At 42.8% G+C, this 23,459-nt stretch overlaps 3 protein-coding genes across 7 annotated transcripts in view; all 3 read left to right on the top strand.

Moving 5' to 3' along the window:
- The window catches only part of LOC106561223 (protein piccolo), an 18,149-nt gene extending 10,636 nt beyond the window's left edge, over positions 1-7,513 (top strand). Inside the window, exons 11-16 of one of the 2 annotated variants that reach the window (XM_045698748.1) lie at positions 164-190; positions 1,409-1,502; positions 2,367-2,438; positions 5,263-5,484; positions 5,600-5,678; positions 6,258-7,513. In XM_045698748.1, coding sequence (XP_045554704.1) covers positions 164-190; positions 1,409-1,502; positions 2,367-2,438; positions 5,263-5,484; positions 5,600-5,678; positions 6,258-6,475 — 712 coding nt within the window. In that variant the 3' untranslated portion in view covers positions 6,476-7,513. The remainder of the gene's footprint in view (positions 1-163; positions 191-1,408; positions 1,503-2,366; positions 2,439-5,262; positions 5,485-5,599; positions 5,679-6,257) is intronic. The other variant, XM_045698749.1, reaches the window with a different exon arrangement.
- Positions 7,514-8,708: 1,195 nt separating this feature from the next.
- On the top strand, positions 8,709-10,789 carry LOC123728317 (protein piccolo-like). The gene is made up of 6 exons (XM_045700364.1): positions 8,709-8,727; positions 8,834-8,972; positions 9,157-9,224; positions 9,912-10,055; positions 10,144-10,289; positions 10,488-10,789. Exons 1-6 carry the CDS (start codon positions 8,709-8,711, stop codon positions 10,629-10,631), a joined length of 660 nt encoding a protein of 219 aa, XP_045556320.1. The 3' UTR covers positions 10,632-10,789.
- A 5,470-nt stretch (positions 10,790-16,259) lies between these two features.
- LOC106561208 (voltage-dependent calcium channel subunit alpha-2/delta-1) overlaps positions 16,260-23,459 on the top strand; it is a 109,031-nt gene continuing 101,831 nt past the window's right edge. The window contains exon 1 of one of the 4 annotated variants that reach the window (XM_045698743.1): positions 16,260-16,661. In XM_045698743.1, coding sequence (XP_045554699.1) covers positions 16,528-16,661 — 134 coding nt within the window. In that variant the 5' untranslated portion in view covers positions 16,260-16,527. The remainder of the gene's footprint in view (positions 16,662-23,459) is intronic. The other 3 variants (XM_045698744.1, XM_045698746.1, XM_045698747.1) reach the window with 3 other exon arrangements.

The following is a 23,459-nucleotide window of genomic DNA, read 5'->3' as shown; positions in this document are numbered from 1 at the left end:
TTTATGTCTCTGTTTCTCTGATGGTTTATGTCTCTGTTTCTCTGATGGTTTATGTCTCTGTTACTCTGATGGTTTATGTCTCTGTTTCTCTGATGGTTTCTTTCTTTTTGCGGTTCTTGTTGTTTGTTGTCTCTACCCTCCTATCCCTCCCCTGGACTCTCAGACAAGTCATGGTAGTCCAGAACGCAAGGTAGTGTAGTGCTTCTCCTGCTTCTCTTCTTCTCTCCTTCTCTGCTCCAATTCTTCTTCTCTTCTCCTCTCCTCTTCTTCTCTCCTTCTCTCCTTCTCTGCTCCTCGTCTTCTCTCCTTCTCTGCTCCTCTCCTTTTCTTCTTCTCTTCTTCAATCCTCTCTGCTCCTCTCTTGTCTTTCTCTCCTTCTCTCCTTCTCTGCTTCTCTGCATTCAGTCAGTGTTTTTCCCCACGTACATTTTCCACCTACAAAGTGCTTTTCCTCATTGTCTCCCCATCATTATTCATCGTTATCCATTTTGCATTGATACGTTGATAAAAGCACTCTCTTGCTCTTCCTCTCTCTCTCTATCTAACCTTTCTCCACTTTATTTCACTCTCTTGCTCTTCCTCTCTCTCTCTATCTAACCTTTCTCCACTTTATTTCACTCTCTTGCTCTTCCTCTCTCTCTCTATCTAACCTTTCTCCACTTTATTTCACTCTCTTGCTCTTCCTCTCTCTCTATCTAACCTTTCTCCACTTTATTTCACTCTCTTGCTCTTCCTCTCTCTCTCTATCTAACCTTTCTCCACTTTATTTCACTCTCTTGCTCTTCCTCTCTCTCTATCTAACCTTTCTCCACTTTATTTCACTCTCTTGCTCTTCCTCTCTCTCTCTATCTAACCTTTCTCCACTTTATTTCACTCTCTTGCTCTTCCTCTCTCTCTATCTAACCTTTCTCCACTTTATTTCACTCTCTTTTTTTCTCCTATTTGTATCTCTGTCATCCTAAACAACTCATGATTGTCTGATGTGCAAATTCAGCCAAGAACATTGCCGGGTTGAAATCAAGGTTGAAATGTGAAATCATTCCATGAGTCAGACGTGTTTCTCACCCTACGCTCATCATCTCTGCTACAGGAGAGGAGCTGTGCCTTACAGTCACATATTGATTCAACCTTACAGACATCACTATTTCTTTGACTTTCTTTGACTCTTTCTGTGATGTTGTGATCCCGTCTAGCCAGTGTGCCTATGCAATTTACTGTCATCCAACATTTGCAAGACATCATGATGATATAATTATATTGAATCAGATATTCAATTATTGACATCCTGCTATATCATCTCTATATCTACCATCAAATGTAATTGGAGAAAATCTACAATAATGTGGCCATATTAACATACAAAGACCACGTCTGAGACTAAACGTGTCCCTTTGTTATGACATCACAGTGCTGAGAACAAGAGGAGAACCAAGTACGTCCAGAGGAGTCTGAACCCAGAGTGGAACCAGACAGTCATCTACAAGAACATACACCTGGAACAGGTAGGAACACACACACACACATGCACCTACTAACGCATGCATCACACACACACACACACACATCCACATTAAACATTATTTTAAATGAACGTTTATGTTAATCTTATTTCCAGTTGGATTGGTAGTTCTGAATCCTTAGGGATGTTCTGACTATCCCTCTGCAGCCTTGGTTCCCATTACCAATCCCCTGAAGCCCATAGCACCACTGACCTGGTTAGGTTAAACAACCCCCTTACAGACTACCAGTCACCAGAGAGAGACAGAGACATCTTCATTCAACATAACAGTAGCAGTCCTTGCCTAGTTGCAATTCAGACAATGGAAGATGAGTGCAGTCTGTCCATACGGCACTCTCTCTCAGCGGACAGTAGTGTCTCTAGTCTAGTGGCTCTTCTGAGACTCTCTGCTGTTAGCTACTTCTCTCTATTCTGCCCACTGAGGTTGTAAATGCTGCTCCATCACACACTCACTCTCCCACTCCCCTGCCAAGCACACATGTAAACACACACACACACACACACACACACACACACACACACACACACACACACACACACACACACACACACACACACACACACACACACACACACACACACACACACACACATACACACACACACACATAATTACCCAGTCTACTGACTGGCTGGTTGAGTGATATACAGTACGTCTGCATGGGTGTTGTACTTGGCATAACTCGTTTAAATGTATTTGTTCATTTAATCACTTTTCACTCATCCTCTCTCTCACTCTCTCTCTCTCGCTCCCCCACCTCTCTCTCTCTCTCTCTCTCTCTCTCTCTCTCTCTCTCTCTCTCTCTCTCTCTCTCTCTCTCTCCCTCACTCTCCCTCTGTCTCTCAGCTAAAGAAAAAGACTCTGGAGGTGACAGTGTGGGATTATGACAGATCTTCCTCCAATGACTTCCTGGGAGAAGTGAGTGTCTCCAGAATCAGACACACTCTGGTTTAGACGTCACATACATTCACTTCAGTCATCCCTTTACCCTAACGTCTCCTGATGCCATGTTTTTAAATGTTCTCTAGCCAAAAGCGGCTCATGTTTCCTGCCTTATTGCTCCCCTCTCAACAAGACTTTATTCAAAGCTAGTTTCATTGTTTGTCAGTCTATATACAGTGAGGTAAAAAAGTAGTTGATCCCCTGCTGATTGTGTACGTTTGCCCACTGACAAATAAATGATCAGTCTATAATTTTAATGGTAGGTTTATTTGAACAGTGAGAGACAGTGAATAACAGTGAATAACAACAAAAAATCCAGAAAACGCATGTCAAAAATGTTATAAATTGATTTGCATTTTAATGAGGGAAATAAGTATTTGACCCCTCTGCAAAACACGACTTAGTACTTGGTGGCAAAACCCTTGTTGGCAATCACAGAGGTCAGACGTTTCTTGTAGTTGGCCACCAGGTTTGCACACATCTCAGGAGGGATTTTGTCCCGCTCCTCTTTGCAGATTTTCTCCAAGTCATTAAGGTTTCGAGGCTGACATTTGATTTCAGTCCTTCTCGGCGTAGTGTGTTACCAATTGTTTTCTTGGTGACTATGGTCCCAGCTGCCTTGAGATCATTGACAAGATCCTCCCGTGTAGTTCTGGGCTGATTCCTCACCGTTCTCATGATCATTGCAACTCCACGAGGTGAGATCTTGCATGGAGCCCCAGGCCGAGGGAGATTGACAGTTCTTTTGTGTTTCTTCCATTTGCGAATAATCGCACCAACTGTTGTCACCTTCTCACCAAGCTGCTTGACGATGGTCTTGTAGCCCAATCCAGCCTTGTGTAGGTCTACAATCTTGTACCTGACATCCTTGGAGAGCTCTTTGGTCTTGGCCATGGTGGAGAGTTTGGAATCTGATTGATTGATTGCTTCCGTGGACAGGTGTCTTTTATACAGATAACAAACTGAGATTAGGAGCACTCCCTTTAAGAGTGTGCTCCTAACCTCAGCTCGTTACCTATATAAAAGACACCTGGGAGCCAGAAATCTTTCTGATTGAGAGGGGGTCAAATACTTATTTTCCTCATTAAAATGCAAATCAATTTATAACATTTTTGACATGTGTTTTTCTGGATTTTTTTGTTGTTATTCTGTCTCTCACTGTTCAAATAAACCTACCATTAAAATTATAGACTGATCATTTCTTTGTCAGTGGGCAAACGTACAAAATCAGCAGGGGATCAAATACTTTTTTCCCTCACTGTAATGAATCCCACAGATCCTCTGCTAAATGGAGAAGGATCCTAATTATTTATAATGTAGAATGGTGGTGTGTTCACAGCATATCTCTTAATACACTGATTGTACCAAACATTAGGAGCACCGTCCTAATATTGAGTTGCATCCCCCCCTTTTGCCCTAAGAACGGTCTTAATTCGTTGGGGCATGGACTCTACAATGTGTCGAAAGCGTTCCACAGGGATGCAGGCCCATGTTGACTCCAATGCTTTCCACAGTTGTGTCAATTTGGCTGGATGTCCTTTGGTTGGTGGACCATTCTTGATACACATGGGAAACTGTTGAGCGTGAAAAACCCAGCAGCCTGGTACCTACTATCATACCTCGTTCAATGGCACTTAAATCTTTTGTCTGGCCCATTCACCCTCTGAATGTCACACATACACAATCCATGTCTCAATTGTCTCAAGATTTAAATATCCTTCTTTAACATGTCTCCTCCCCTTCATTTACACTGATTGAAGTGGAATTAACAAGGGACGTCAATAAGGGAGCATAGCTTTAACCTGGATTCACCTGGTCAGTCTATGTCAGGGAAAGAGCAGGGCTCAGATTCACAAAACCTTCTTAGGAAGAAATGTCTTCTTAACTGCCATTTTTTTCTTAACTATAGACTTAAGAAGAAAGTAAAGACAAGTTGCTCTTCCTCAAAAGATTCTTGGAAATGTTCTAGCTCTATTTCTTATGTTTCTCCTTAAGCAAAAAGTTAAGAAGAAATTAGATTCTGAAAATAAAGTTATTTCCAAGGTAGCTAAACCCTTGTCTTAAAATAAGGGCAGTGAGAGAAAAAGCTCATGAAAGCAATTGAACATGTTTAATTCACTCACAAACTTCATGTGAAAGTTTCAGTATTGATTATTTTAAACTCAAGAACATGTTTTAGAACAGTAATCTCAGTAGGAAATATGCTAAGATGATTACCATTGCTTAACTAGATAGCTAGCTAAAACCGTTGCCAAGCAAGAATTATTTGGAAGAAGATATTTGCGAAGTTCGTAAGAAAATCACTCAATCTTAAGATGTTGTTGGGGAATTGCACTTACAAACTATCTTATTCACTTTTTTTCTCAAGAAGCTTCTTAAGTTTTTGCGTAAGTAGAGTTTTGTGAATCTGGGCCTAGATGTTCTTAATGTTTTGTATACTCAGTGTATATTTGCTGTGTTTTCCTATAAGTCTTTGCTTACACAAGGATACCTGTCTACTATTTATTTCTCTGTCTCTGTCTCTATGTTTCTCTCTCTCTCTCGCTCTCTCTTGGTCTCTCTCTCTCTGTATCTCTCTCTGTCTCTCTCTTTCCGTATCTCTCTCTCTCTCTCGCTCTCTCTTGGTCTCTCTCTCTCTGTATCTCTCTCTGTCTCTCTCTTTCCGTATCTCTCTCTCTCACTCTTTCTCTCTCTCTCTCTCTCTCTCTCTCTCTCTCTCTCTCTCTCTCTCTCTCTCTCTCTCTCTCTCTCTCTCTCTCTCTCTCTCTCTCTCTCTCTCTCTCTCTCTCTCTCTCTCCAGGTGTTGATAGACCTGTCTAACACGTCCCAGCTGGACAACACTCCTCGCTGGCTGCCTCTGAAGGAGCAGAGTGAGAGCATCGAGCACAGCAGAACCCACCACACCGCCCAGGGGCCTGGGGGGCCAGGAGCAGGGATAGGGCCAGGACAGGGGTCCGTAGCAGGGCAAGAACCAGGACAGGGCATGGGGCCAGGGATGGGCCAAGGACAGGGGCAGGGACAGGTACTGTAGTGTATTCATTGTCTACTATCTATCCTTGCCATCATTGATTGTAACTTAATGATGTAAGATGCTATATTATAATGCATAAAGCACATTTAATTGAATTGTATTGCAGATGGGGGAGTGCCATGAGTCTCCTAAGAACTCTGTGATAAAGAGCAGGAGCCACGGGATCTTCCCTGACCCAGCAAAAGGTAGGAGCCTCTTCCAGCTGCCTTGTTGCTTTTAACTAACGCTTGCCATTGTGTGGTTTAGCCACCCAGCTGCTTTACAGTTTTTCTTCTTTTCCGTTTTGCTGATTGCCACTCTGTTGTCATAGTGAGAGAACATGTAGTCATGGTGACAGTTTTGCTAATGGCTGTCATAATTATACTTTTAGTGCCAGTCACTTATCTGGCTCAGTGCCCTCCATGTTGTGGTGTCATCCTTGTTTTTTTGTCATGTAGCAGACACTCTTATCCAGAGCGACTTACAGTTAGTGCATTCATCTTACGATAGCTACTGTAGGTGAGACAACCACATATCACAGTCAGAGTAATACAATTTCTTCTCAATAAAGTAGCTATCAGCAGTATCAGTGCTAGTAAGAAGGGGCGGAGTGTTAGTTCAAGAAAGTCAAGGTTATTCTATTTTTATGTTTTTGCCACAGGACAAATGTTTAACTACTACATGGCTCTTTTAGTGACTTTTATAGACATTCCCTTTCTCTCTATTTCCTCTCTCTCTCTCTATCACTACCTCCTCCCTCTCCTCCCTCCTCCTACCTCTCCCAGACATGCAGATGGTGACTCTAGAGAAATCCCACAGTAGTCCAGGCAGCTCTAAGTCGTCTTCAGACGGCCAGCTTCGTTCTCACGGTCCATCCCGCAGCCAGAGCAAGAGCAGCGTCACGCAAGCCCACCTGGAGGATGCTGGGATAGCTATAGCTGCCGCCGAGGCCGCCGTGCAACAGTCCCGCCTCCAACCAAGTAATCCCCGCCCCTTCCTGTGACACACTTCCTCTCAGCTCTGCCACGCATGCTAGCTCATCATCTCTCCGTTTATCTATCCTCTTGTTCTATCACTCCTTCTTTTCTCTTCTTTTCCTCTCCCTTCTGTTCTGGCCTTCTGATTGGTTCTTCTAAGCAATTAGATGGTTCCTCTAAGCAGTCAGTTCTATTCTGTTGGGTTTTCTTGTTTGCTCTAGTGGTGTATCACCCACTGATCTAGTCAGAGTCCATCACTAAAACATTGCATGGCAGATCTTATAGTAGACCCTGGCCTGTGGAGAAAACATCTCAATATAAAATCTATATTAAAAATGAATTTATAAACTGCTGTTCTCACACTAAACACTCAAAATGTGTATGGTCCTCCGTTTCTCTGACGTTACTGTGACATCTGCAGGGTTGGGGAAAGTAGGGCACAGCACCGTTTGGGCTCAGCGTGAGCAGATTTCCATCATACACACATCAGACACTCACAATAGCCCAGAGTATGAACAGTAACACACAGGACAGAGACGAAACAGCCACAGTTCACCAAAGCAATTCTCTACTTCCCAGTCTAAATAGAGTGAGGATATACATGTCTCTCTCCAACATCTACTGTCTCCCAGTGTGATCCCCTATCCATCCTCCAGGTCTAGAAACCATGATAGAGCTTGACCCCCAGGTTGTGACATGCAGTCCCCCTCGGTGTTGGTTCGGGTGTCTGGTTCACTCCCCTAACTGCCCTTTCATTGGAAAAGGTCAAGCCCCTGTAGGTGTGTGTGAGGAAGTGTGAGTGTGTGTGCATATGTGTGTGACCCCTGACCCCTAAGTGTGTCCAATGTAATGATACAAACACCCTGAGATGTACAGTAGCCCTTCCTCCCTTCCCACCCCCGACGTGATGAGTTTATAAACGCCACCTGGCACTGACCAGACACACCAGGAAATACAGACACAGCAGCATGAGGGACAAAGGGCAACAGGAAACTGACTCTACACTCACCGGCCAATGAGAGTACAGAAAGGAGTCTGACCTTCCGGGGAACAGCAGTGTCTGGGGAAGGTGAGACAACAGGACGGGAGTATAGAAATTATAAACAAGAATAATATAATATAACCTCACTAATTAAACTACAGGCCTTTCTCTCCTCTAGACAAGCATGGTATCAATAAGAAACATAATACAACTTAATGATCATGTAAACCATTTAGAGTTTTGATAAATATGTGTAAATAGTCAAAAACGTCTCAATAGTTGCTTTGGCATTTATTTAAATTCATAATTAATGCTGCCTCCCGAGTGGCACAGTGGTCTAAGGCACTGCATCGCAGTGCTAGAGGGTCACTACAGACCCGGGTTCGATCCCAGGCTGTGTCTCATGGGGAGACCCATGGGTCTCATGGGGAGACGCATGAGACGGTGTACAATTGGGCCAGCGTTGTCCGTGTTAGGGGAGGGTTTGGCCGTCCGGGCGCGTGCACACTGACTTGTGTCACCAGTTGTATGGTGTGGCTGGCTTCTGGGTTAAGCGAGCAGTGTGTCAAGAAGCAGTGTGGCTTGGCAGGGTCATGTTTCAGAGAACGCATGGCTCTAGACCTTCGCCTCTCCTGATATGGGAGTTGGGAGTTGCAGCGATGGGACAAGACTGTAACTACCAATTGGATATCATGAAATTGGGGTAAAAAAAAATAATTAAAAATCCTAATAAATATGCCCATCTATTCAAGTAATTACATAACTATTATTTTAGCATGTTTATATATTATTATTATATTTATGTTACCCGTACGTACTCTGCTATTACATCATGTTTATTCCATGGTTTATATGTATCAGTAACACTTTACATAAATATTTTAGTTATAATGCTTTATAACTTGTTAAAAGGATGCATGACCCTTTATAAGGGCTGAGAAGATATTATAAAGGGGCCATACATGCTCATGACAGGTCTTACAATGCATTATAGCTATCATGATGGATTGTTATTTAAGGAAAGTGTCACCCATGTTTGTTTTAGTCTGTTTGTCAGTAAATGTATTATTATCTGTAAGCTTAGGCAGGGTATGTTCATTGAACATGTTTTTTGTTGTTGTGGACACCAGAAGGAAAAGCTGTTAGTAACAGCTAATGGAGATCCACATAATCAAATAAACAAACACTGTGACCGCCGATGTAGTTGCAACATTTACATTCACATTCATCTATGAGAATAGTAATAACCATTTTTATATTATAGTTTATAGAATATTATGGACGCACATTATCAAGGTAGTGAAATGAATCTCACTTTCTCTCCCTCCTACACTCACACACATGCAGTCATTCACTGCCCCTCCTCTCTCGCCCTCTCTCTCTTTCCCCCGACCCTCTGTAGGACCAGGCCACAGGTTGGGGGGATGTGTCAGGGCCGGTGGTGTCCTCAGCCCCCAGTCTGATGGAGGGGTATGGGGGCTGGATGGAGACGAGGGGGCTGGCACAGGGGTGGACAGCGCCATCTTCCAGGTCCCATGCATGTGAGTAAACAGCCTATGTGTGTGTGTGTGTGGGGGGGGTTCTAGTATGATGGCTGACCTTACTACCTAAGACCTGAAGACTTGTGTTGAATCCCCAAGAAAAGTCCACAGACTTGTGGTGGTGGATGATGTATCACATCCATGTTTTGTATCTGTGGATCTAATGTGTGTTCATTTCCAACAGAGGGAAGATCATCCACAACGGTCCTGACAAGTTTAGAGGACTGCCACCCTCACTATCAGACAGCGAGGGTAAGACTGTGTGTGTGTGTGTGTGTGTGTGTGTGTGTGTGTGTGTGTGTGTGTGTGTGTGTGTGTGTGTGTGTGTGTGTGTGAGACAGTTTCTCCCAATAAACTTTGTCTTTACATGTCTGCCATCTGCTGGACCGAACAGGAAATAACACCAACAGGCTGCTTTAAGCCTACCTCTAAATGCCTGGTCACATACATAGGAAGTAACTATCTTGCTCTCTGTGTCATAACTATATCTAGGATTCAGATGGCTCAGGTGTCGTGGTGGCCCCTCTCTTTCTCTCAGTTTCTCCAGTTTCACTCCATAACAATAGACTAGAGGCCACCTTAGTGCACAACTGGACAGCCAGTTCAAAGGTTCATTATCATGGCAACTGACATCTCGAACCTTTACTGGAAATGAGTGTTTCCCAACCTGACCTCTAACCGAGTTACAGCCACAGTGACGTGGCGGAGAATGGTTTTGGGTTCAGAACTGAGTTTAGTGAAACTGGAGAGAGGAGAGTCCTCCTCTGGTTCCATTTTGGTGCAGGCAGTATGTCAATAATGCGTCGGTGTTGAATAATTTACATCTGCAGAGAGGAAGGGTGTGTGTATCTCGCTATAACTTTGCCTCTGTCTCTCTCTCACTCTGTCCCTTGCTGCCCCCCTTGTTCCCTCATACCCCTTCTGTCCCTCCTCTCCCAGGGGGTGGGGGCAAGACCCAGGTGATGGGGGAGATCAAGGTGGCTCTGAAGAAGGAGGTGAAACAAGAGGGAGACCAGCTGATCCTGGAAGTCCTACAGTGTAGAAACATCACTTACAAATTCAAGAGCCCAGACCACCTACCAGGTAACTGTGTGTGTGTGTGTGTCTGACCGTCTGTCTGTCTGTCTGCCTCACTGACTGTCTGACCGTCTGACTGTGTGTCTGTCTGTAGATCTCTATGTGAAGCTGTATGTGGTGAACGTGGCGACTCAGAAGAGGATTATCAAGAAGAAGACCAGAGTGTGTCGTCACGACAGAGAACCCTCCTTCAACGAGACCTTTAGGTTCAGCCTCAACCCCACCGGACACTCCCTGCAGGTAACACACAAACTCTACGACCTTGTGTTTATTTTACTCTGGTGTCCTGCTTTATTCAGACTTTTTATTGTTCCAACAGCCCCTATGACTGTTCTGTAATACCAGTACTTTTCACACACACACATGAACGCACACAGACAAACACAAACAAACACACAGGACACTACAAGTATGTGTGTGTGTTCCCCCTGTCCCTAGTTGTTCCTGGTGTCTAACGGGGGTAAGTTTATGAAGAAGACCCTGATAGGAGAGGCCTACATCTGGCTGGACAAGGTGGACATGAGGAAGAGGGTGGTCAGCTGGCACAAGCTGCTGGTCAGCTCCACACACAACCAGTCATGAGAGGTCAACTTGAGAGGACACCGAGGGGTCAACCAGAGGTCAGTGAAGATCAATGAATACTTATGGTCAATGGCTGTTCTTTGTCAAGACGAGGAGGAGGAGTTGAGTTACACAGTGCCCTTCATCCCCTTTGTGTTATTCTGTATGGAAAGAAAAGAGAGGGGAGGAGAAGAAGAGATAAGAGGGAAGGAAGAGGGGTTGCGGGTACGGACTCGCCCAGAAAGAACTGATCCTCCTATTCCCTCTCCCACTGCCAGACATGGACTTTACCCTGATCCTTAATTGGACCAAAGACTGTCAGAGACTGTACCCTGATTGGATAGACTGCCAGCACGCACGCACGCACACACACACACACACACACACACACACACACACACACACACACACACACACACACACACACACACACACACACACACACACACACACACCGAGGAATGAAGAAGTCCTCCGCTGTAAGAGGACACACACATCTCACCACCTGTCAGCTCTCTGCTCGACATGTCGGATGCAAAACCTGACGTCAAACAGGACTGGGCAGCAATATCACAAAGATAGTTACCATGATGGAGCTACTCATTTCTGTTCTGTCTGAATCTGATACTGTTGTTTATGGCTTATCAGATCATTATCATTATTGGGATTGATCTGTGAAAATGTCAGTCAGTCAGTGAGTGGGGTTCAAATTGATGTATTTGTTTGTGTGTTTTTGTCCTTGGCTGTTTGACAAAGTATGGAATGTTTGTTGTAAGATTCTATTTATGTTGTGTACAAAAAGTACAGTGCAATTATATTGTTGATAAGTAATTAACGAAACCTGACCATACCTGAACTCTCAAGTCCAGTAGGTGACAGTAATGTACCATTACAGTTTGTTGCCAACAGCCATAAAACTCCAACTTGACCTTACCTGGAAAGATGTAGATGTACATTCAGATTTAGATAGATATATGTCAGAATATGAATCATATCAGAGACACAGTGTACAGAGAAATGTTATTTATGACCATAGATGCATATATTACAGATGATATGAGGTGTCTCCTCATGTACAGTTTATTCTAAAGACTACATTCTGGACAAACAAGGGTATGGAAGGAGCACAGACAATCCAATCCCTTTAGCTCTGGTGTTATGCAGTTATACTGGGTGTTATACAGTGGGAAAACAGGAAAATGCAGTTCAAATGGTGAATGTAGAACTCATAGCACAACTGAGACAGAGAGGAGAACAACTACATGGATATCCGTCCTCTTACAGGTGGGGAGAAGAGAACAGATAGAAGAGGATGTCAGGTCCCTTCCCTTCAAACTCATGGCAGTCTGATATATTGTGTTGTGAGAGAGTCCATTCCACATACGGACAGCAGTGTGTAGGAATCTTCCGTCCCCTCCCCTTATTATGTCCTGAACGTTACTCACTGAGGAAGATCACATGATTTTACTGGACCCATCAGACTGGTTATGTTTTTGTGATGTCTTACGCACATGTGACTGGAGGCTTAAACAATAGTTTTGGTTTGAGAGCAAAACCGAGATTGCTGGCCACCTTGCCCAACCTGCAATCGAACAGAGGGATGTGTAGCCTCTCTCTGGTGAAGTGCTCTGCTCCCCTGTTTGGGCTCCTCACCTATTCTATGTTAAAGCAACAGTTAGACACACCTGTCCCCTGCGTGTGTGACATCACAGTCTGGTTCTGTAAAAAAACGGAACACCCAACATCTTGCTGTAAACAGTACACTGTAAATTGTGCACTGTGCAGTCAGTGTCAGTGGATGTAATGCGACAACACAGTGAACCAGCCTTTGTCACTGCCTCTGGTCAAAGCTCTAAGTCATTACCTATGGTCCAGTCATAACACGGCCAGGACACACTGATACACACTGATATACAGTCCAAATCTATGGGCTCAGAACCATATGGCACTACTGTTGTTAGTATATTATTATTGTCAGTGATCTATATAGTGGATCATAGTGAACAACATCCTCAAGTGACCCTACAGAGCTAGTACCCTCCACCCTATCTGCAGGCATATCACTGAGCAACTAGGGAGGACAGATGCAATTTCCTAATAAATTAAGTCCATATCAGAGGCTCGAAATTCAGACACTGAGTCAAGATGTCACAAATGTTCATAAGACAAAAAAAACGTGATTTTAAAGAGGGTTAGTTTTACAGAAAATGATATTGTCGTGCCAACCTTGTTTTGTAAGCAAACCCATTGGTTGTGTTGAAGTCATTCTATGCAACATAGACCTTGTGTTTGAATGCATTTTCTTAACATGTAATATCAGTGAACATTGTGTCTGAAAATATGTATCTTATGAATAGAATTTTAATTTATTTTGGTTTATATATTATTGAAGAAAAGTATAAAAAAAATAGAGAGAGATTTTTTTACTACTTAACAGCTGTTATCATGTACATGAAGCTTGTGCACTTTAGTATTACATGTTGATTGATTTCCTTGTCCTGTGTAACGTGTTATGACATGCAAGTTTAAGTATCTGTTACAGTTAGTGTCTCCATGTTGAGATGATGTTGAGTCATGTTATCTGTGCTGAAGAAGTTCAGACACCTCTCTTTTTGATTTCCAAGGCAATAGAAAAACTCAAAAAACAACATCTACATTCACAGACAATTTAAGGTACATATTACTTCACAATGCACAAATCTAAGGAGACATCAATCTGTATGTTTGATACAACCACCAACACATGTATGTATAAATCAATGATAATGAGTCTGAGGAAAAATAACGAGAGGTTATTTTCAATGCCCAACTCCAGGACTGTCCAACAACCCTGAATGGAGTCCTTACATTTCCCTTAGCTAGACAGTTAATATACATTGTTCCTAAGTCTGTTGCTAGTAACCGTGAAACCAATCAAACGTGTATCTGTTGAGTGTGAATGTGGCATACTCATCTGATCTGTGTAAATACAAAGTGTTTTTATTTTCTACAGAGATTGATAAATCATATTGTCTGAGGTTCGAGCATGTGAGTGTAACAACAAAAAAGGACAAAAAACTAAAACCTGTCTGTCTGTCTGTCTGTCTGTCTGTCTGTCTGTCTGTCTGTCTGTCTGTCTGTCTGTCTGTCTGTCTGTCTGTCTGTCTGTCTGTCTGTCTGTCTGTCTGTCTGTCTGTCTGTCTGTCTGTCTGTCTGTCTGTAGTGGTGTGTGTGAGGTACTTATGTGATCAGACTGTGTTGTCAACCAATGGGTGTCTTACTGCACGACCATGTCGCAGACGTCACCGAGCCAACCTGGATGTTGCATGTTTTGTTGATGGTCTGTCAATATTTTTGCTTCCAGATTATGTTTAAAAGAGAGAATATGTATAGATTTATCGGAAATTGTATTCCGACTGTATAAAGATTATGCTTGTAAAATTGTCTTGTTTTTCATTCAGTGTAAAAATGGAGAATCTAGCGTTCTGGTTTTGTGGTTGTACACAGGATGTGTTGAGATATTATTATGCAAATTGTGCTGTAAAAACCGGCTGTTTACCTAAAGTCTAAAGAATAAATATAAAAAGAGATTTATTCCACAACCTTAAAGGACTTTTGGTTTCATATTTGAGTGTGTTATGTAATCTGCAACTATTATTTTTCCTTCTGCTCTCTTATATGTACATCCACCCCAGTCAATTGTTTTCAATCAAACTTTCAGCACTACAATTATTCCTGTATATTCGCTTCATGTCCAGCAGGTGGCAACATCCTCTCAGTAATGGCTCCTAGTGGACTACAGTTGTGTTTCCCAACCCTGGTCCTCCAGTACCCCCAACAGTACACAGTTCCATTGTAGCCCTGGACAAACACCTCATTCAACTCATTGAGGGCTTGATGATTAGTTGACAGGTTGATTCAGGTGTGCTTGTCCAGGGTTACAGTAGACATGTGGACTGTTGGCGGTACTGGAGGACCAGGGTAGGGAAACACTGGACTACAGGACTGAAAAGTAGAAGTTGTACATGCAGACGCGCACAGACACACACAGCTTGCATGCACATAAACACACAGAACAAAGACGTATGTGCTGTGCTGAGAGAGTGTATAGCAGGCATTAGCCTAGCACCTCTGCATCCCCAGTCTAGAGACTGGCGGCTCCATCTCGGTCTATTGTCTGTCAAGGCCTCCAGCCTCCTGTCTTTCAGCACTATTATGTTCTTCCTTTCTCTCTCTGCTTATTTCCTCTGTCTCTCTCTCCTCTCTATGTCTCTCCTCTCTATGTCTATCCTCTCTGTCTGTCCTCTCTCTGTCTCCTCCCTATGTCTCTCCTCTCTATGTCTCTCCTGTCTATGTCGCTCCAATCGCTCTCCTTTGTCTCTCCTCCCTCTGTCTCTCCTCTCTCTGTCTCTCCTCTCTCTGTCTCTCCTCTCTACATTTCTCCTCTCTATGTTTCTCCTCTCTATGTCTCTCTTCTCTATGTCTCTCCTCTCTCTGTCTCTCCTCTCTATGTTTCTCCTCTTAATGTCTCTCCTCCCTATGTCTCTCCTGTCTATCCCTATGTCTCTCCTGTCTATAACAGATCTCACTGTAGAATACATCTCAATGTTACATCTGCTCCCTCGCTTACACCTCTGTGTGTGTGTGTGTGTGTGTGTGTGTGTGTGTGTGTGTGTGTGTGTGTGTGTGTGTGTGTGTGTGTGTGTGTGTGTGTGTGTGTGTGTGTGTGTGTGTGTGTGTGTGTGTGTGTGTGTGTGTGTGTGTGCATGTGTGTGTGCATGTGCGTGTGAGAGAATGGGAGATGAGAGAGAGAGAGGGTGAGAGGATGAGAGAGATGGTGTGTGTGGTTGCTAAGCAACGATTGATAACCAAATCCCCAAGCATCCCAGATGTGTTACCCTGCCCTGCCTCTGGGTCGGACTATCTGACTGGCTCCTCTGTTGTCCAATCAGACATGCACTCTGAGAGCCTAATAATTGGAACTAGAACACATAACAGTCTGGCTGTCACCTGAAATACTGTATAATAGATACAGTAGATTGGTTACATTGTTTTCTCAGACCATTTTATTTTGAAATCTACCACCAATATTTTAGATAACCCATAGGCAAAACATATAGAGTAGGTGATTGCATATTTACTGTAACCCATGCTGTACATAATGCTTGTCTTGTTGGCATAAGAACCAAAGGCTATGTAGGCCTAGCTTTTGGCACAACATCCTTGGCCCGGTAGCCATTATGTCACTCATAGCGCTTGTTAAGGTAGGGAATCTTGTAAAACCCTTCAGATGGATCACGTTGTGAAGAATTTGATAGTGTAAATCGCTATCTCATAACAGTCTGTTCAATGGTGCGATCAATAAGTTATCAGTCACCGCTGTCCTCTGACAAGTCTGCTACCTGTCACTCACACTGTCACTATGTCTCTCTGTCTGTCTGGGGGATTGATGATGATTGGTAAGGACTCCCAGAGAAATGATTTAACATCAAACTGAGTAAAATATGGTGTGTGCGTGGGTGCGAGAGAGAGAAAGATGTCAATCCAATAGAACATCCCTGATAGGCTATGTATCTGTGACTACCATCACCTCAGACAGACAGACAGACAGACAGAGAGGTACCAATCCAATAGAACATCCCTGATAGGCTATGTATCTGTGACTACCATCACCTCAGACAGACAGACAGACAGACAGACAGAGAGGTACCAATCCAATAGAACATCCCTGATAGGCTATGTATCTGTGACTACCATCACCTCAGACAGACACAGAGAGAGAGAGAGGTACCAATCCGGTACCTGTTAGAGCGCTGATGCCAGTTGATCAGATTGTCGGTGGCGGGGCTGGGTTATCTCCGAGTGTGTGACACACACTACTGGCTTGGCGTGGACCATTCTACGCACTCAAACACGCAGCTGGAGAGGGGCGTAGTGTATGAATGTGCGTGCGTGTGTTTGGACGGGGAGTTGGCGCCTGGCAATGGACACCTACAGACCACACGCCGTGTTGATTTTACTGTTATTATCGTCGGATTTTTGTCTGCCGTCGCAGTTTCCAACAAATCTCATGTAAGTACTAATCTAATCCTCGCCTATAGCTTCTCAAATCCCAATTGTTGTTTGTGTGACTCTGTAAATGCAGTTGATTAATTGTGTGTGTGTGTGTGTGTGTGTGTGTGTGTCATTCCTAACAATGAATAACTAAAACAATGGTATCTGATGAAAAACTGTTATTACAAGCGGGTTAGACCAGTCTTGCGGCTTAGCACCTTGCCATCTCCCCCGGTTTATTTGTTAAGTTCTTGTTACATCGCTGCGCTATTATGTCTGGATTGTCTGGAGATGCAAAAGAGGCGGTAGGATGGGCACCGGTCCCGTTTCTCTCCTTATTTCAACCGTCTGCTTCTCCTACTCCTCACCATGACATATCTAGTGTATTTATAGCCTCTGTGTGTGTCAGTGTGACTGTTAATGAGACATGTGTTACTTTCACTAGCAGTTTCCTGTGTGCTGTTCGCAGTCGTTTGGATATGTTATGTGATTAATGACTATAATGCGCGCAGTGTCGCAGGTAAATTGTGGCTGTTGGCTGGCCAAGGGATAATGTCCTGTAAACTTGTTGAAACAACCTGGACTCAGGGGTAGACTAATCTGTCTTCTTCCATTTAGTATGATATGTTACGTTTCCCATGGTATGTATTAATTTGTAGATGTCCATCATCCATTTTGTACAATATGTTACGAATTTGCAATAGTCCTACATATTTTACGAATTCCAATTTGTTGTGTCTAACGTTAGGTGGGCTAGGGGTTAGGTTATAGGGTTAAGCTTAAGGGAAGGGTTAGCTAACATGCTAAGTAGTTGCAAATGCTACTTTCTCATGATGAGAATTGAACATGCAACCTTTGGGTTGCCAGACATTCACCTTATACACCTACCCATCCACCCTGACCAACTAGCAAGTGTCTTCACTGACATTTTCAACCTCTCCCTGACTGAGTCAGTAATACCTACATGTTTCAAGCAGACCACCATAGTCCCTGTGCCCAAGAAAGGGAAGGTAACCTGTCTAAATGACTACCACCCCGTAGCACTCGCGTCTGTAGCCATGAAGTGCTTTGAAAGGCTGGTCATTGCTCAAATCGACACCATCATCCCGGAAACCCTCGACCAACTCCAATTCGCATACTGCCCTAACAGATCCACAGATGACGCAATCTCAATCGCACTCCAAACTGCCCTTTCCCACCTGGACAAAAGGAACACCTATGTGAGAATGCTATTCATTGATTAAAGCTCAGCGTTCAACACCATATTGCCCACAAAGCTCATCACTAAGCTAATGACCCTGGGACTAAACACCACCCTCTGCAACAAGACAGCCTATAGGGAGGAGGTCAAACACCTGGCAGTGTTGTGCCAGGACAACAACCTCTCACTCAATGTGAGAAAGACAAAGGAACTGATCGTAGACTACAGGAAAAGGAGGGCCGAACAGGCGTCCATTAACATCGACGTGGCTGTAGTGGAGCTGGTCGATAGTTTGGAGTTCCTCGGTGTCCACATAATCAACAAATGATCATGTTCCAAACACACCAAGACAGTTGTGAAGAGGGCACTACAACACCTTTTCCCCCTCAGGAGACTGAAAAGATTTGGCATGGGTCCCCAGATCCTCAAAAAGTTATACAGCTGCACCATTGAGGGCATCCTGACTGGTTGCATCACCGCCTGGTATGGCAACTGCTTGGCATCCGACCGTACGGCGCTACAGATGGTAGTGCGTACGGCCCTGTTCATCACTGGGGCCAAGCTGGGGCCTATACTGTATCAGAGGAATCCCCAAAAATGGTCAGACTCCAGTCACCCAAGTCATAGACTGTTCTCTCTGCTACCGCACAGCAAGCAGTATTGGAGCGTCAAGTCTAGGTCAAAAGGCTCCTTAACAGCTTATACCCCCAAGCCATAAGACTGGTGAACAATTCATCAAAAGCCACCCAGACTATTTACGTTGACACCGGACTATTTACACCAGACTATTTACATTGACACCGGACTATTTACACCAGACTATTTACATTGACACCGGACTATTTACACTGGACTATTTACGTTGACACCGGACTATTTACACTGGACTATTTACGTTGACACCGGACTATTTACACCGGACTATTTACATTGACACCGGACTATTTACACTGGACTATTTACGTTGACACCGGACTATTTACACTGGACTATTTACGTTGACACCGGACTATTTACACCGGACTATTTACACCGGACTATTTACGTTGACACCGTATTCTATTTTTATGTAAAAAATTCTGAGTTAATGCCTAAACTTAACCTTAAATACTAATTCTGATGTGAGACTGAGAGCTGATTGCATAGTAAACCCCAAGGCATTATTAACTAAAATAGTTCTAATATATTGAACTCAAAGTCAATGAAAAGTAATTTTTACTTAAAATATTCATGTGGAACTGACTTAAAACTAAATGAGATGTTAGTAGTAAATTTCCCAGGTTTTCCAGAAATCACAGTTGGAAGATTCCTGGAAATCCTGCAACCAGGATTTTCTTTTTAATCTGTAATTTTGTAAAAGTTACTGCAATTTTGCTATGCCTCAGAATAAGGCTTTATGATATATATAATAATTGTCATAAATAAATTCTAGTGATACCATCCACCTAAGAACTCACTTGGTGAAGGCCACAGGACTGAAAATGAATGAGATTACAACCATGTTTCTTTCACTATCAATTACAGTCATTGGTGGTAACTCTACAAGTCACTAGAAAAGGTAAGGCACACTGGGAAATTATATTGGAGGTATGACTTAGTGGGGCGTTACTCAAAAGGTTCAAGCTGTTACAACTCAAATCTCTATCCCCCTACAGCAGTGGTCACCAACCGTGACTGGTCAATCTCCAAGGAATTCCTAGTCGATCACCAAACATTTCTGTAAAAAACCCAACGATACAGCCTTGTGTTACTATTTTGATTCATGCTGTTGGCGGAAGGTGCACTTGATTCGCAGCCCTAGCGCCTGGGAAGGCAAAGTGTTTAATTTTGAACCATTTCATCTGTCTGAAGTTAAAACTGCCTACACGGCAGCCCCAGAGAGCAAATCAAGTGCACCTATAGGCCTACCGTTATAGCCAATCAGAAAGCTCAGATCACCATGTCTGCACAGTTTTCTCGAACCATAGACTGGAAAAGAAGGCTGGAAACAGCAAAGTTGATACTGTGAGATTACAAAACTTTTAAAACCATGACTAAAGAGAGACTTAACGAATGCAGTAAAGAGCTGCTGTTTTTATGAGTAAGTTTTTAAGATGTTTAAGTTGTTATTCAGCACTAGTGTCAACACTTTGTTCAATATTTTTTATAAGCCATAAAATGTGTGTTCTCCCTACTTCCACTCACACTACAACCAGCACTGCAGCTGCAATGAATGAGTATAGCAAAGTGTTCCCATAAGCTTGCCTTATTATTAGCATCTTTTGTCTTTTTTAATATCAAGGAATATTTAACTTTCTCTGATCATAGGATAACACCATGAATTGGTGCTTGAGGCAGAAATAATGCAGTGCGACTTGAGATTCGCCATCAGCTGGAAGACCGTGTCTCCTTTTCTCAGTGGAGGAAGGGAGAGCGGAAAGATGGTGAGTCAGGTGAGAGGCAGTCTCGCCACTGTTCCCTCCCCTCAGACTGACCATCAGATGCAGGTCATCAGTCCAGTAAAAAAAAAATATGCTGTAATTGTTATGCACACTCAGCTGTGCCTCACAATTAATTCAACAAATGATCTATTACCAGTGTGATAATATACCTACTTTTTAAAATATAATTTCAAAATGGTCTGAGAAGAACAACATTGACAGGGAAATTCAAGCATAGCCAATTTGCAGTGGTAATAAATTGGGCCTACTGCACAAACCTCATTGCTACAGAACTGTTTTTAATTGGTTAAGGTTGCATAGGTTTATGTTTTTTAAGTCATGTTTAATCTGAGCACTATATCTCGGCTTGCATTTTGACTCAGCATGATCTTGACTCAGAAAAGGTTGGTGACCACTGCCCAACATGGTCACAGTGACTATCAGTTTGAGTAATGACTACAAAATCAATTTAAGTAACTTTACTCAGATATATTAAGTGCAACAGGATTCCTCAAACGTTTTGAGTAATGATGGCACATTGGTGTTTACAGTGTACCACGTAACATAGCATAATAATTTGAGTGTCCTGGATTTACACTTACTATGTTACGTCTAGTGTATGAGACCAGACTGGTTGAAAAGGGGAGTTAGAGCTTAATTAAAGCTGCCATATGTGACTTTTTGGGTGAACTGACCAAATTCACATAGAAATGGGAGTTATAGATTTGTCATTCTCATTGAATGCAAGTCTAAGTAGCGGTATATCTGTTCTATGTGCGCTATTTCTATGCTTCCCGTTCTTAAGTTTCGTTTTTGCATTTATTACTTTCTGGTTGTGTACACCAGCTTCAAACAGCTGAAAATCCAATATTTTTGGTTATGAAAAACATATTTCACAGTTTAGATGGGAGAATGATTCTCTACACTATACTTGCTTGTTTTGTCACATAAACTGAAATTCGGCGAACTATTAGAATTTTTGCATCCAGGAAAAGGCGGAGCGATTTCTGCATAGTGCATCTTTAAGACTTACTGTAGAATATATGAGAATGATATCATACTGTTAGCTTATGATATACTGTGACTCCCAATCCTACAAGTGAAACAACAGTGAAACACAGAATATGTATTTTCATGGGTTTATTACAGAGATCATACAGTATATGGTTTATTACTATGCAATATTGCTTTAGGAAAATGGGAAGAAAAGATTAATGCTCTGTACCCTAATGATCTCCCAGTGTTAAAGAGCTGATAATTGAAGGTAACAGCAGACATTATGTGTGTGTAATCAGTTAGCTTCACTCCACCCAGCAGTTAATCTTGGGATGTAGGATGCGACACAAGGAGCGGTATCTAGCGGTTACAGGCAGGTAGCCTAGCGGTTACAGGCAGGTAGCCTAGCGGTTACAGGCAGGTAGTCACGCGGTTACAGGCAGGTAGTCACGCGGTTACAGGCAGGTAGTCACGCGGTTACAGGCAGGTAGCCTAGCGGTTACAGGCAGGTAGTCACGCGGTTACAGGCAGGTAGCCTAGCGGTTACAGGCAGGTAGCCTAGCGGTTACAGGCAGGTAGTCACGCAGTTACAGGCAGGTAGTCACGCGGTTACAGGCAGGTGGCCTAGCGGTTACAGGCAGGTAGCCTAGCGGTTAAGAGAGTTGGGCCAGTAATCGAAAGGTTGGTGTTTGAATCCCAGAGCTGACTAGGTGAAAAATCTGTCCGTGCCCTTGAGCAAGTCACTTAATTGCTCCAGGGTTGCTGTCAATAATGGCTGATCCCTGGCTCTGACATCACTCTCTCAGGGTGTCTCAGGGGGAGTGGGATATGCAAAAAAAAAGCATTCCAATTCACATGTGTATAATACAGACTTTTACATATGTGAAATAGGACACATTTAAGCACCCGCCTAATTATTATTTTTACTATTATTATTATTATTATTATTATTGGTGACTAAATTGGTATAGTTGCATACAGAGGTTGGGATTTGTAAATGGTTGTCTCTTCTGTCTTACAGAACTGGTTGTTTTTCCATGGTCATTTGTTAGCAGGAATCTATCGAATCACACAATCCCAACTGTATTGAAGCCATTTCTGTTCTATAAAAGTATTGTCCCGCGAGTTGATGCCTGTGTTGTCAGACTGTCTGTCTCTATAATGATGTGTAAATAGTCCATAGTTCAACACAGCATTCCGCTGACACACTCAGTATGGATACACTCATTACCCCCCCTCACTCTCTCTCTCTCTCTCTCTCTCTCTGTCTCTCTCTGTCTCTCGCTGTCTCTCTCTCTATCCCTGTGTGTGTAGAACAATTTAGGGCAGTACGGAAAAAAATAAATAAAATAAAAATAGATGAGATGAAATGAAATGTATGTATGCATTCACTACTGTAAGTCACTCTGGATAAGAGCGTCTGCTAAATGACTAAAATGTAAATGTATCTGACCCAGTTGCTGTGTGTATTGGTAATTATTATGTGCTGACTTTAGAAGTTACAGTAGTTATATCTCTATGACCAGAGCAGAGCACCCCTGCCAACTCAGACAAACTGCACTGTCTATACATTCATGGAGCAGAGCTGGGTCTGGATTGGTCAGTTTGACAGATATGCACTTGTACATGTAGGGTTGAGTTGGAGATGATCGACAATACAAATAGAACAACTCATGCATACAGAACTTACACAGTCGTACTTTTAATGTTTCTGGAAATGTTGAGGCTTTTGGCCACATGAAAGCTGAGAGGTAAAAACCTTACCACAACTTGGTAGCTCCTCTCTCTCAATTCAATTCAATTCAAGGGGCTTTTTTTGGCATGGGAAGCATATGTTTACATTGCCAAAGCAAGTGAAGTGGATAAACAAAAGTGAAATAAACAATAAAAAGTTAACAGTAAATATTACACTCACACAAGTTCCAAAATAATAGAGACATTTCAAAGTCATATTATGTCTATATACAGTGTTGTAACGATGTGCAAATAGTTAAAGTACAAAAGGGAAAATAAATAAACATAAATATGGGTTGTATTTACAATGGTGTTTCTTCTTTACTGGTTGCCCTTTTGTTGTGGCACCAGGTCACAAATCTTGCTGCAGTGATGGCACACTGGTATTTCACCCAGTAGATATGGGAGTTTATCAAAATTGGGTTTGTTTTCAAATTCTTTGTGGGTCTGTGTAATCTGAGGGAA

This window comes from Salmo salar, chromosome ssa17 (assembly GCF_905237065.1).
Source record: "Salmo salar chromosome ssa17, Ssal_v3.1, whole genome shotgun sequence".
Taxonomy (NCBI): Eukaryota; Metazoa; Chordata; class Actinopteri; order Salmoniformes; family Salmonidae; genus Salmo; species Salmo salar.
Note: the sequence above shows the minus strand (reverse complement) of the source record. Positions and strands in the feature narration are given on the sequence as shown.

Excerpts from the sequence above, each read along its gene's own strand:
- LOC123728317 (XM_045700364.1), top strand. Across the intron at positions 8,973-9,156 it reads ATCTTCCAGGTCCCATGCAT|AGGGAAGATCATCCACAACG; the intron begins GTGAGTAAACAG and ends CATTTCCAACAG. Across the intron at positions 10,056-10,143 it reads GAGCCCAGACCACCTACCAG|ATCTCTATGTGAAGCTGTAT; the intron begins GTAACTGTGTGT and ends GTCTGTCTGTAG.